Source organism: Danio aesculapii, chromosome 1, assembly GCF_903798145.1.
Source record: "Danio aesculapii chromosome 1, fDanAes4.1, whole genome shotgun sequence".
NCBI lineage: Eukaryota > Metazoa > Chordata > Actinopteri > Cypriniformes > Danionidae > Danio > Danio aesculapii.
In genome coordinates, this window is record NC_079435.1 from 10,712,888 (window position 1) to 10,727,618 (window position 14,731).

Consider the following 14,731-nt stretch of genomic DNA (forward strand, 5'->3'; position numbering starts at 1 on the left):
TGAATAAGATATTTACATAAAAGATATTTAAATATAGTTCATTAGACAAAATAGCCCTTTAACTGCCCCACCAAGAAAAAAAATTTGGATTGGATTTCCTAACTGCTAATGTCGCTAGTTAACACACTCAATACATTTGTTTTTCAACACATCCCATGATTTCTAAAATATCAACCTCTACCGAATGGTTGAAATGTTGGTTTATGGTTAATTTATAAAAAAAAAATCTAAATAAAACATTTTTGAATCCTAAATTATCTTTATTTTTTGAAGTATGCCATAAAATATTTCAGATTCTCATTTAATGTTTTTTTTTTTTTTTTGACAATAAAGCCAAAATCAAGTGTAGTAGTGCAACAGGATTGTTTGTTGTTGTTGTTGTTGTTGTTTTTTTTTTTTTTGTAAACCAACAGTGCTGTCTGTAAACCATTATTTAATACAGTCGTTCTTTAAATGACTTTTAACAGTCTTTATTGAAAGCAGTCAAAATATGGTCAACCATTTGGCAGAGCAGGCAGTTAAAGGCATAGCCAAAGTTATAAAACATTTTTAAGTTTGTTGACCTTTTTTATCTTACAAAGAAGCATAACTATTTTACATTTTGTCAGTTTAGTGGCTAATTTGTATGAATTTGTTATAGGAGTTTTTATGATAATGAGTTCAGTCATAAGAAGTGTAATCATAGTTCGTCGAGTTCAGTCAGTCATAAGAAAATGTACAAGGCACCAAACACCACCACTAAACCCAGCCGTCATTGGGGGATAAGCAAATCGTACCCAGTTTTACGAATGAGATCGTACAAATTAGCCCCTACATCTAAAAGTTATCTAATCGTCATAAGATATATATGGGTTATCTGGATGATCAACGTTAAATGGACTGGTTTTTCTCAACCCAATCCCCCCAACCCCCCAAAAAATCCCCCAAAACAAAAAAAAATCATTCATTAATGGCCAAGGCGTACAAACTTTTAAACAATATGAAAATGTCCAATTTATTATTATTATTATTATTATTTTATTTACTTATTTTTTTATTAGAATGATTCCCTATTTAGTAGTGGCATTCAGAAATAACAACAGATGCATGCAACTTTTCTGGAAGACAAATTAAGTACAATTTACCTTGATCTTCAACTTTCAGATGTTTTCTCCTCCCAGTTTTTAATTCCTCGTGTTGTTTTCTAAAGCATCAGTGAGTGTTTAAACCTTTTTAATAGTTTTTAAGTGTTTGAGTCTCTTGATTGTCCTCAGTGTGAAAAGATGGATCTCAAAATCATACAGTCACTGCAGGAAAGGGTTCAAATATGCAAAACATGCTGGAAAACTGAAGAATCTGCGGGACATGGAGGCTTTTTCTGAAGAACAATATCTGTTTAACTGTTCAAGGGACTCGCGAACAATCATTACCAATAATAAAAACATAATAATAACAATAATAATAAACTATATTAATACAAGAAGTGTAATTTTATTATAATGAATGCAATATTCAGTGTTGGGTTGTTGTTCAAAAACATACTATTTGATTTGTTTTATGCAAAGTTCTGTCTTTAAGTTCTGTTCTATCCAATCTGCTTCCCAACCACATTATCCACTACATAGCGCAGGTGATCATGTGCTATCATGTCAGCAGCCAATGAGCTTGTTTGCTGACATTTAAGTGCCTCACTATAGTTTGTGCTGTTAATCTACAGCATGTTTTTCATAAGCCATCCATGTTTGTGAATATACTGGCAGTGGAAAATCTTAGTACTAGCTCTGCACCAATAATACAAGCACAGCATAGCAGATCTACTGTGTGCCATCAAGACCTACGTTGCCATCGTTCATTACCATACTAAATCTCTGTGAGAGCTGTCAAAACAGAATTGGTGTTATTGTTGGAGTAAAGCATTGTCAGGCACCATGTTATGCTTATGCTCAAAGTTTGTTGAGTCCTAACATTTATACCCGACCAGAATCTCTTCTCACTTTAACCTGGCATGCATAAGTACATGATTTAAAGGAAGAAAGTCACCTGAGACAGACATGAAAAATTAGACTTGAGTCTGACTCAGTGGCTACATGAATGTAAACAGCACTGACATGTACACAAGGTGCGTTCCAAATCGCATACTTGCGCACTATTCTATGTCATTTTGTAGTATAAATAGTGTAAGTAATGCATTCACGTTGAAAACTATAGAAATAATAAGTGCACTTTAAAGCACTTTGAATGATGCACTTATTCAACTGTTAAAATAAAGTGTGTACAGTATGATGGACGTTTCACACACTCAACGGCCGCTGTTTTGCTCACGTAGCAGAAGGGGCGGAGCTTTCGGGCACTGATGTTGGAATAACTTATTCAATTTCTTTTGGATTTTGAAAGCAAAATTCTTCTACGAGAGTGATTATAGCACCCCCGATGGTGAATGCAGTTTTACTCATGCCAGGTATTGTTTGGTCGTTTGGTCATAAATTTCACTATTTGGCAACCGTCAAATGTCATCAGGGAAACGATTGAATTTCCGCTTAATAAAACGAAAAAATTGTGTTTCATTTGGGACGACACTACATACAGTACTTATATTAGGCTGTTGAGTGTGTAAGTACATAAGTGCATAGTGTATAGTGTGCCATTTGGGACGCAGCTAGGCATGGGATGATAACCGGTTTGGAAGTAAAGGTATTAAAACCGCAAAAAAATTCTGGTATTCTAAGGTATACTGTATGTAAAGTTTTTTTTTCTTAGTGTTTTTAATGTGTTGTAAAGAATTCGGTGTTATTAAAACTAATGAATTAATGATTTATTTTAATCATTAAGCCTTACATGTGTTCTGTTCCAAAATATTATACATGTTTCCTAAGTTGAAATATATTGTGTTTAATGGGTAAAAAAGTAAATGTTTATTTTGAATTTTTTAAAAACATTTTAAAGGGCACCTATGGTGAAAAATCTACTTTTCAAGCTGTTTGGACATATCTGCGCGGACATATGTGTAGATATAGTGTATAGACCGTCATATTGGGGTGATATAAACACACGAGTCCTTTTTTAAGAAATGTAACTACATAAAAACGGTGGACCAATTCGAGCGGTTTTCAGACCGAGCAACTTGATGTAGGAGTGCGGTCCCCCTGCCCACCGAATTGATTGACAGCTGCATATTAACATGTCTCCGTAGTAACGTGTATAATCATATCAATACGACAGGACGTGCGCAAAGCAACCATTGTAAAAGACGATGCTTCAATACCAGTTTGTGGACGGTAAATCAGGTTTATTTTGTACATTTAACGTAACCGATATCCATACAGCAGCGAATATTAACATGTGTCCTGTCACATTTGCTTGCAAAAACAGTGCAAAGCTAAACGCGCACGCTGTCTGTGTGTGCACGTGTCCACGCTGTGTGTGTGTGTGTGTGTGTGTGTGTGTGTATCTGTGTGTGTGCGTGAACTTTGTAACTCCACAACAAAATGCATCAAATACTCATTGGTAAAGTTCTTACTGTAGTATTTCTCACAAACATTACGTGAGACATCATGTCTGTCTGTTGTCTGAAGCAGCCGAAGGAGGAGATTTAGGCACGCTGACAGGCATGTAGGAACGGTGGGCTTGAAGGACTAGCCTTAAAGGGGCAGTACAAAAAACGCTACCTGCTGCTCCGAGGTATAAAATAGAAACTTATAAAAGATATAATCAAAATCTGATGGGTGTTTTGAGCTGAAACTTTACAGACACATTCTGGAGACACAAAAGACTTATCTTAAATCTGGAAACGGGGTTAAATAGGTGCCCTTTAAGGTCAATATTATTAGCCTCCTTAAGCAATATTTTTTTCGATTGTCTACAGAACAAACCATCATTATACAATGACTTGCCTAATTACCCTAACTTGCCTAATTAACCATGTTAAGCCTTTAAATGTCACTAAGCTGAATACTAGTATCTTGAAAAATATCTAGTGAAATACTATGTACTGTCATCAAAAGGTAAAAGTTACCTTCAGTTATTAGAAATGAGTTATTAATGAGCTATTATGTTAAGAAATGTGTTGAAACAAATCTTCATTTCGTTAAACAGAAATTGGAGAACAAATATACAAGGGGGGCTAATAATTCTGACTTCAACTGTATATTATTGACTGCCTGATGGATGTAACTCATTTCTGAGTTCACCATTGCGTTGTGACCAGTGGATTGGAAAAATAAACGTGATAGCATGAAAACAAATTGAATCGATAACCTAACATTGATGTTTTTCTAGTGTTGCAAATTATTTTCCTCATCCCCGGTCAAAAGACTTCTGCAAAAAGAAACGCCTTGCATGAACATGCAGCTTAACGAGGAGAGTGGCTTCTCCTGATGGATTTCATATCTATAAGATGGATTTCTGTATGTGAGATTACAAATTTTTGTTCCTTTTTCATATGCATAAATGCACTTAACACAAATGCACTGAAGTGCTGAATTGTCCATCACTCATCATAGATTGCTTTGTAGAGCACACTCGTAACGTGTTGCCTTGTCCTATTATTAAAGTTTGAGCGTCTTGGGATCCTGTTTATTGATTTAAAAGAGTAGGGAAGTGCTGTGTGCAATGTTTTGGAATGTGCCTATTTTGTTTCTAAGAAAAAGCATGTAAGTTTAAGTGTATTAGTTCCTGCATAATTGACTCCATAATCTGGATCCCAAATTGCTTAAGTAGAGTTAATTGTAAGAGAGGATTTGGCAACACTTGAAGAACAAAACACAATGTTAATGTAGACATGTAATTGCAATTGCCCACCATAATGAGTCTTCAATGGTCTTTATGACATTACTTTTGCGCAAGATGGTTTACCACTGTCAAATTGCCCAAAAAAAAAAAAAAAAATCAAACTGTGAATTATAATTTAATGAATTTACTCCCAGTGTTGTTGTCCTGAAATGTAAAACGTAACACCGTAAACATGGCAGTAGACAACCCACTATATAGTGTCAATCGCCAGTTAGAAAACTTTATAGTACTTTATGATAGTACGATTCTGAATGAAAAACTGTATTATGTCTTGAGTTGTGTAGCATGCAAAACTAGTCAGAATGTGCAATATTTCATGAATGCAAGGATCGCTGGTCTCACTCTCTCACACACTTTGTCCTAAAGCGACTCTGCTTCGTGGTTGGCCGGCAGCGTGCAGGAATTACACTTATTACTAAGACATACTTACATGCTCTTTCAGACTGAATATTCAGAGTAGCACAGTAAACAATATAGGGAGCGTGTCACAGGTTGTCGTTGTTCAAAAATGAATCAATGTGATAACCAACTTCACCTCAGTAAAGCAGGCTATAGGCAGAATAGCACTATTTACTTATGTTTTGTTGTTAAACTAAATAAAAATCTACATTGTCGATGCTGTAAAAGGCCCATATGAAACTGAAAATAGTTACATTAATCTTCCGCCAGAAGATTTCAGTGGCTGAACAACACTTCCATGCATATAACCCATTTGTAAAACAACAGAATCTACATCAGCTTTGCGTGACTAAAAGAGTTTTAAAAGATAGCATGACCTGTCTAAAAGAAATACTTCAGCCATAATGTCGTCCTTCCTTCAGCATGCAAAAGTAACTCCAATATTGATTCAGGATTTGAAAAAGTTTTGATTCAGCATTTGTTTTTACTGCTGTCACTCTCAAACGGCAGATCTGCATGAACAGAGGTGCTCAGATGTACAAATCTACATTTGTTGACAGACAGTTTGGGTTACTTATCAGAATTATAGGCCCGACAATATTTAATTGGATGGACATTTTTTTTAGTTTTATGCCTCACCCAGAATATAAAAATACATATAAATACATTTAGATCATTTACTTAAATCATTACTATCAGAATGTGAAGAGACTTTCAACAAGCACAACAACAAAAGTTTCTGAAGACAATCACATGCACCTTTAACTAGAGCTGCACGAGTAATCGAAAAAAGATCACGATTTCGATTCGACCCTACACACGATCTTAATTCAGCTTTTCTACGATTCAGCCAATTATATTTTCAAGGTCAGGAGAGAAGCTTAAAGGCGGTCGCACAAGTTTTCACAGCAACATTGACGCCTTCAAATTGTGTTACAAGCGTCACATACTGTATTTATAAGGTATAATTCACTCAAATGACATTTCTGTCTTCATGTAATGATGTATTCACGGTCGCGAAATCACACGTGAGCTGACCGCCAGCTATTTGTTTACTGGTGAGAATGCGCACGTGCACGCACATGACACCTACTTTAGTGAACAGAACCTGCATAGGCTGTGAATAGTAATAAAGTTGTAAATAATGTTCCGTTTGTTGCACAGAGCGATCGTTTGAGGGTCGTGCGGGATGTTTGATTTGCATGTATGTGTTTTTTTTTCTCAGTGACCGCAGACATGAGCCGCACTAGGAAGTGAAAGTGAAACCTGTGCGCACATCATTTAAATGATCATATGGCATTTTAGTTATGATTACGGCAAGCATTTGATATATTTTTTCATAGCGAACACAAAGTGTTGTGCATGAAAATAAATGTTTACTGTGTCAGTATAACCACCCTAGCCTATATATAATGGAAATATAATGGTCTAATAATGTTGTCAATGGCAGATGACAAGCACATGTCTTAAACATAATAAATCAGCTTTATAATTATGAATAGTTATATTCTGATGTCATCATTTTACTGTGAATTAACAAACAGGACAACATATTGAAAGTCTGTTCAAGTCCACCATAATGACTAAACAAAATTTAGCATTTTAAGCAACAGTATACCTACACATAGACCTAATATTATTGTTGTTTTACCATATGTTTGAGAATTAACAATAATAATAGGCTAATCGTATTAACTTTTATTTTACATTTACAGAATCGTGAGAAAAATCGTGATCTTGATTTTAAGCAAAAAAAAAAAAAATCGTGATTCACATTTTTGCCAGAATTGTGCAGCCCTACCTTTAACTAATGGACCATTATAATAAAGTGTTACCGTTTTAATAATTAAAAAGTTTTGTAATGTCACTGATTCAGTTATAGTGCAGGAGATGTATAAACTATGTCGATTTTCCTTTTAGATCCTTTTTAAACCTATTCCTTTTGTTCTGCTTGTTTGTACATTTTGTTTAACAAAAAAAAACCTTTCCTAGAGGCTTTAACACCAATTTCGTTCCGTCTTCACCCCGTTCCACTTGAGTTTATTTGATTGCAAGCAGGTTAATTTGATTCTATATGGGTGATTAACCTCATCTCACCCAACAAAAATAAAAAGTACCTTTATAAAGTCCCTTAACACAACACAACACATTTTACACCCTTGTGTGTGTGTCTTAGTTTTGCCTCATATATTTTCAAGTAGAAATAACTGTCATAACACACTTTTTACCCATTCTTGTGTTGGACTTTTTAATGATTAAGTACCAACTACGAAAATGTAGAATCAATTATAGGACTTCGACCTTTAAAGCAGTTTCTAAAGTGCGATGAACTGCTCCGTAACGGGTTCCTGATTTAATTAGCACCCTGTCTTAAGTGTTCTGGGGAAGTGTAAGAAGTGGTCAGCTTCAGTAAAAAGCCATTGCCTGAGGGCTTCTGTCACTACGCTATGCTTTAACCTGTGTTTATATGCTTTTTTGGCCTGCAGGAAAGCGGGATAGATGCTGTTTACTCCCCTCACCCTTGCCCTTCACGCACTGTTGATTGGGAGAGCCTACCGGCAGCCGTCAACCCCTCTGAAGGTAACCTTGGGTGTATTTTCTACAGATGTGTTAACTATTTACACACCAATTGTGATATGCATCTTTTTGCTTTAGTATGATATTGAAATGGATGTGTAGAACCGTTTTGCTAGTCATGCACTTTGTAATCCCATTTTCCCCTTTTTCCTCCTCATCCACTTCTCTTTCTGTTGTACTAGTCAATTAAAGCTTTTTTATTTGTCTAATTTCCTCCTCCCAATCCTGTAAGGGTGTTGGGAATTGTATTTCTGCTCTCCAGTGAATCATTAAAAATCTTAATCTACTTTGAATGACAAATAATATACTCGTCTAAAACATTAGACCATTTCGGCGCTTCCTTGGTTGTCGTTTTCAACTGTTGCTGCTTCAAAGAATGACTGTGACTTCAAGAATTGATGTAAAGGCAGCTTTAAAGGGATGGTTCACAAAAAATAAAAAGTTTCGTCATCAATTACTTACCCTTTGATTGTTTCAAATCTTTGATTTTCTTTATTCTATTGAATAAATTCTGTAACCATTGATTTCTATACTGTTTGGGTCAAGTATCATTCAATTGTCACTCATATTCCATTCTATCATTCTATTATCATACTAAAAACCCTCCTCTTTTGCAATCCCCTGAGCCACTGTAAGCAAACCAGGACAACTTCTTCTCACCCTCCCCATAAAACACCACACAAAAATCTCGAAACATTTTTTTAATTCTGAGTATAACTCACACAGGGACAGATTTACCATTTGATCATCTGCTACCAGCATTTCTTTGCCTTTTGGATGCATGTTTTTGGCCATACCTGTAGAAATGGGTTTGCGAGCATAGAGTATTCATGCCTGTCCTGTGTCACGCGCTGTCGTGCTCTGGGGTCTTAACTAGCTCGAACAGCAGGCAGCTGTTTTTTTCGCCAGGAATGAGTGAGATGCCAATCACCTCGCACAGACCCACGACTGCGCTCCGTGGAGAGACAGAAATCCAGTTGGTTTAAAGAGTCTGGAAACAATCCTCATCGATCCATGCCCCTGAGAGCATAATTTACTTGAGTCAAAAGCCACCTTATAAATCTGTTTGGCAAGAAGTAAACAACAACCAAAAAAAATTATAATACAAGGAATTTGGTACCTGATTTCATGCTTTTGATGGTAGATATTAAAATGGAAACAAAAATCACAAAAAAATGCTGGGTTCCACACAATTGCATCTTGTGGAAACACAAATCAATTAAGTTAACTTAATCTTTTTTACAAAAATTAAGTAGATTTAACATTAAATAATTAAGTTGTCCCCAAAAAAGCCTTAAGAAATGTGTTGTTGTGGTGTTTTAGCTTTTTTTTTTTTTTTTTTTTTAAATAAGTAGTTTGAACAAGTCACAAAAGTCTTTTTTTTTTTTTGAGTGATTTTGGCTCTCAAATATGCATTGGTAATGGCCCATTTCCACTGTGTGATACGGTACGGTTCGTTACGCTTTTATGGCTGTTTTCTCTGTCAAAAGGTACCAAAATTGAACCGTACCGTTGCACTTTTTGGGTACCTAGCACAATAAAAAGGTGGAGCTAGACGTGCAGTTGAACGCTATTGGTTTACAGAGAAATGTTACTAGCGCATGTACAAGCCAGGAGAATGAAAACAAAGGAAGCGGCATTTTTAAATACACAGCCGAGACATTACACCATTATAATATAAACATATAATAACGAGCCATAGTCGACCCAAGCTCAAACAAACCTTGTCGTCGTCTTAATGAACAGCCACAAAGCCAAGAAGATAAACCCGTTGTCCTGTTGTTTACGAGGCCATCTAAAGCGCAAGTAATTTTACTTTCTCCAGAGAACTCGCAATCGCTCGCGTGCGCATCTATATTTGAATTAAACAAACTTCTTGAGCTAAAGATAATAACGTGTGCATGATTATTGAAGTGCTCCTGATATCCAATCCTTTCAGAAACAGACAAACGCAAGAGTGATGCGTAAAATAAACAAAACAGTTTCAGCAACCTAAAACATAAACAAACTGCCATGTTGAATTATTATCATCGCCTTTTGAACTATAATGAACTCGGCATGACGGAATTACCTTTTAACAAGTTGTTAACCTTACATGTGCTGGTGAAGAATAAAGATGAGAGGTTTGTACTGACTGTATATGATTCGTATCGTTTATAAACCCAAGTAAGGCCTAAATGTAAGTTTTGGGTATTTTTTATTCGTAATTGGTTACATTTCAGTTTATGTGTTCATAAAAGTTTTTTTAAAATTTCATATCGCAGATGTTACAGTAGTCTATTTCGCATTATCATTGATCTGCAGCTATAATCAAATCCTGTTCATTGAAAGGTTAGTAATAAACATTTATTTATACACAAGTATTTATGTAAATAAAGCATTTGTTTATTAATAAGTGCTTCTCTTACGAAATGTGAACTTCAAGCGAGAATGACGGTGACTGCAACTTTCTGTCGAACACTACGCCCACCATAAGGGTACAAATGGTACCCTTTGGTAGTGGAGACACAAGTCTGATAAAGGTGACCCGTACCGAACTGTACCGTACCACTCAGTGGAAACAGGCCATAATATGTATGGGGCATCCTCTCTTTTTTAACCTTTAAATGAAAGGAAAAGGTCACAAAAATTAACATTTAAAAAAAATTGCACAGCCTTTTTAGGCAGTATTTCATAAATTTATTTATTAATTGAAGAATTCAAATTTGATCTTTTGCAAATTTTGAAAGCTAATAGTAAAAACAGCTGTCAACAAGATTAGACTTTTCAATTTTACCCTGTTGCTTTACATAAAGCTATTACATGCCTTAAGTGGACTTAGAAGAGTGCATGACATTTATGGAATATTTATGATTCTTGGTTGTTTTTGGGGTTTGAAAAAAAAGCTCAAAAATTGCGTTGCACGAACATGAACATTCTACAAAAAGTCACCTTTGACTATTTTTTTTTCATTATGTATGACTGGAAAGACTTTGAAGTGAGTAAATGATTGACAGAATTCCTTTTTTTTCTCGACATGAGCTATGCCTTTTAGTCTGTATGGTATCAGTGGGCTATAAGTACTGCTTTTTGCTGCTCTGGCCAAGGTCAAAGAAGAGTGTCATCATTTTTATTCTGTCTTGAAATAATAATCCATTTGCATTCCAAGATTGCTTATTATTTGAGGCTTTTAGGAGGGTTTTTTAGTTCATTGCGGTCTGCGGTCGACTTTACTGCTCTTTTCACATTTGCATCAAACTCCATTTCAGAGATGAACTCCTGAATGAGTGTAAATTATTGTCTGCAAAGTGCAGCAAAGACGCCCGAAGCATAATTCCCTGGACATTTTAGATGGCCCATGAGTCATTTTGCCCCTTCGCTGCTGATTTTCTAGTATTTTAATGCAGGGTCCTTCAGATAAAACAGTTATGGGAACTTGTGACACTAAAATGAATGAAACATGCCTTTATTTTGTTCTATCCTTTTCTTTTACCATCGCGGCTCTTCCTGTCAGCATGCGCCCACACACGCCTCTCTCTAATGTCTTTTCAAGTGCTGAATCTGTGAGTGGTAACAGAGAGAAGGTGTATGAACAGAGAGGTCTGTGTATGTCCTGCTGTTTGCTATGAATCCTCCATCTCTTCAGCACTCCACTAATCGCTGCTGTTGCCTCTCAACAGTCAGGTTACCCGTGGAGTGAAAACAAGCTCCATTGTTATAGGACTGTCATAGTGTTGGGGAAAGTGAATCAGCAGTCTGCCCAGAGCTCTGAATGTTTCGCATCCTAACTTTTAAAGCAGATTACTCAAGCAGACATTTAGATGTGTAGTCAGCAGTTCCTACCTTCCCACACAGAGCAAAACATGGTCTCATGATGTTTAAGTACTCACCAGAAGAGCTCCTGACTGGAAAATGGTGTAGGAGTGCCTCAAGGCTTTGTGTTGGGCCCCTTTAAATTGTTGAACTAAATGTCGTCTTAACGTAATTTTTTCCCCCCCAGTGTCCTCTGGGACATTTTCAGTGTCTCTTGTGATATTTTTACTCACACTTATTTGTTCGGGGTGTGCGTATCTGCATCAGTGGATAAGATGTTACTACGTGGGCACATCCATAGAGGAGCTGTCGTATGGACAAGATTACAGAGTCCTGCTTCATTTGGAAGTCTTTGGAAATTTGACACGCTCTTTTACCAAAAAAGGAGCCATATGAATTTTACATTTGCTGGCCGTATTCTTTGGGAGCTAAATATTTAGACGTTTGTAAGACTACCGCAACTACCACCCACATTTCGCAAGCCACCTCCGGAGCGCTGATAAATATTGTTTTAAATCGAGGGCAGTCTGTGGGAGGATTGCATCGCCTGGGTGTCTATTATGCAGTTTGTGGAGAGCGAGAGAGAGAACTAGTCGCTGTCACCGCTACAGAGCAGAGAGAAGCCCCAGGGGCCACCTGGGGAACGTGGTTGGCAGCGGTGCCTTGAATGCGAATTCATTTCCGCTGTCAACACCGCGGCCCTGTTGAGCATTAAGAGACTCCAGCGTGTTTATGTGGGAAGGGGCCGTTTACATGGGAGGCGCATTCCGGACGCATCTGCCTGTTTTGGCAGCTACTTGTCTGAAATGCTTCATCTCTAGACAGTTTATGGCCATAGAGGAGGGAAGGTCAACTAAAAACCTTTAGAACCTTCAAAGGCACAGTTGCATGATTGAATGACTTCGAAATCACTTCTTAACCTTCAAAGACACCTGTCTCAAGGAGCCAGACTTTGGCGAACGTGCATTTCTGACAGGAAGAGACCATCTTGGCTGCCTTTTTTGTGTGATTTTTAGGCAGGGATAAATCTGAAATCGATGATACCACAGTGAGAGGCTGGAACAACCTTGCAGACTTGCTTTATTTCTCAGTGACTCAAAATAACCTGTGGACCCTGATTCTTGGAATATGTTCAACTTGGGTTTTCAAACTGTTCTTGCCATTTTTATGTGCAATTTGCATTAGGCTGTCTGTGCAATTTCAGTCAGAGGTAGAGATTACATGCCGCTTTGCCCATTATTGCTCACTTCAGTGGCTTGACTGTATTAACGCATTTAGAAGCATTGTGAAGAGTTATTGTGGCTCGACACATACCTGAATTAGTCACTGTTGTTGCTCCCACTTCTCAGAGCTGAACTGAATGTGCCTTTTCAATTCCAGTTCATTTGAAATTGGGCAGCGAACATGATGGAGAATTGAACTTGTGTTTAGATTCAATCGTGTTTTGATATTTACATCACTGGATTTTTCAACTTTGAATAAATCCCTGAAAGAGTTAGCTTACACTTCAAAGTTTTAAGTTTACATGTCGTACCCATGGACGTGTATTAGAAAAGAGTAATGGATCGACAAGTGCCAATATTTATTAATTCAGTATATCATGATAATGTACATACACAATATTGATAGGATTCTCAAACGACCAACTTCCACTCAAAATACCAAGAATAATTATGTATTGTTTTATCTTTTAGACTGACTTTGATTGATTGATTGATGCTCATCGGAGGACCAAACGCTTGAAGTATTAGGCAATTTATTTTCAAAATATCAGCAAATTTTTCACATTAATCTGGCCTACGGCATTAGCCATGTTTCCATATAAAGGTGCAAATTAAATTTATGTGTAAAACTGGAATATCACATAAAACATTTAGCAAATTAAGCAAGTTTCCATCCAACCAGTCCAAAAGAACAAAATCGTCACTATCACACGTCAAATATCAAAAGAAAAATGGAAGTCGCGGCTTTAGGAGAAGGACATTTTTTTCATATATAATAACTTCTGTCTTAAAACACGTAGATGAAGCACAATGTGCGTTTTCTTTTTTTCAGCCATATATTTTTCCTTAAGGCTCTTCCATTTATTATGCAAAATAGTCCATGGTTTGTCATATCCTGTTAGAATCATCTCCGCTCGCACTTCTTGGAAGATTTGTGCCTTCTGCTGATGTTCATCAAGGATGGTCTTCACACATTTTAAAATGTTCAGACCTCACCGTCCACCAAAACATACCTGTAGGTTTCCGCCATTTTTGTTATCACATGATCTGTTGAAGCAAAATCACATGACTTTTTTGGAATTTATTCGGTAAACGCATTTCCTTCGTAATTTAAGCACATTTTGTTTTCTTATTGGATAAAAAGTTTATCCTTCTCAGTTGTGTGCATTTTCATAATTTATGCGCATCTTGTTTCCATCCAGGGTTTTTTTTTTAAGCGATATTACAAAATGCACATAAAAATAGCTAAATTGGAAATGCAGCTTTTAAAAAATTGATGACTGTTTATTGGCCCGTTGTTTGTTAAGGCTCTATTTGTTAACCGTTAAATTGATTAAAGCCTGTGGCCGCATCCGAAATCACCTACTAAAGTACGTTCTTACCATATTAATGTAGTATGAATTGAACTTGGACGTACTGCATCTGTCATTTTGTCATCATGACGTGACCTAACCACATCAGTTGCATTGCTTCGCTCCCATTTAGGGATGCAACGATCCCGATACTTGGATCGGCCAGCTGGTACCAATCCAAATTCGATTTTGCGCGTGCGCTATTCTGTGTAATTTATAAGACAACAAAAGCCACGAAGGTATAAGGCACTAATAAGTTGTCATGTAGGCCTACTATATCCTAAATATTCTGAAGCCATTCTTTAGTTTAATGGGAAGTACAGATGAAAATTCACGTGCTTAAATTCATGTTTAGTTCAGCGCTTCCCTCCACTGCACCTGTCAATCATTCTTCATTCATTCACAATTCATTCTGCGTGCCGCATTTGTTTATGACAAGATGAAAAACTTTCTCCAAGATTATTTGTTCCTGTTAGTTTAAATAATCAGTGGAGAAATGCAATTAGTTTTGCATTAAATGGGTTCATTTTGACCTGCAACATGGAGTTCATTGCTGTTTCTAAATCATGTTGCGCTATGTCTGTTAGATCAGCAGATTGCATTCGCAACACTGGAGTAGAG

General features: G+C 36.7%; 1 protein-coding gene across 1 annotated transcript in view; it reads left to right on the forward strand.

Moving 5' to 3' along the window:
• The window catches only part of gstcd (glutathione S-transferase, C-terminal domain containing), a 106,933-nt gene that overhangs the window by 28,141 nt on the left and 64,061 nt on the right, over nt 1–14,731 (forward strand). Inside the window, exon 5 of the mRNA XM_056456570.1 lies at nt 7,653–7,746. Coding sequence (XP_056312545.1) covers nt 7,653–7,746 — 94 coding nt within the window. The remainder of the gene's footprint in view (nt 1–7,652; nt 7,747–14,731) is intronic.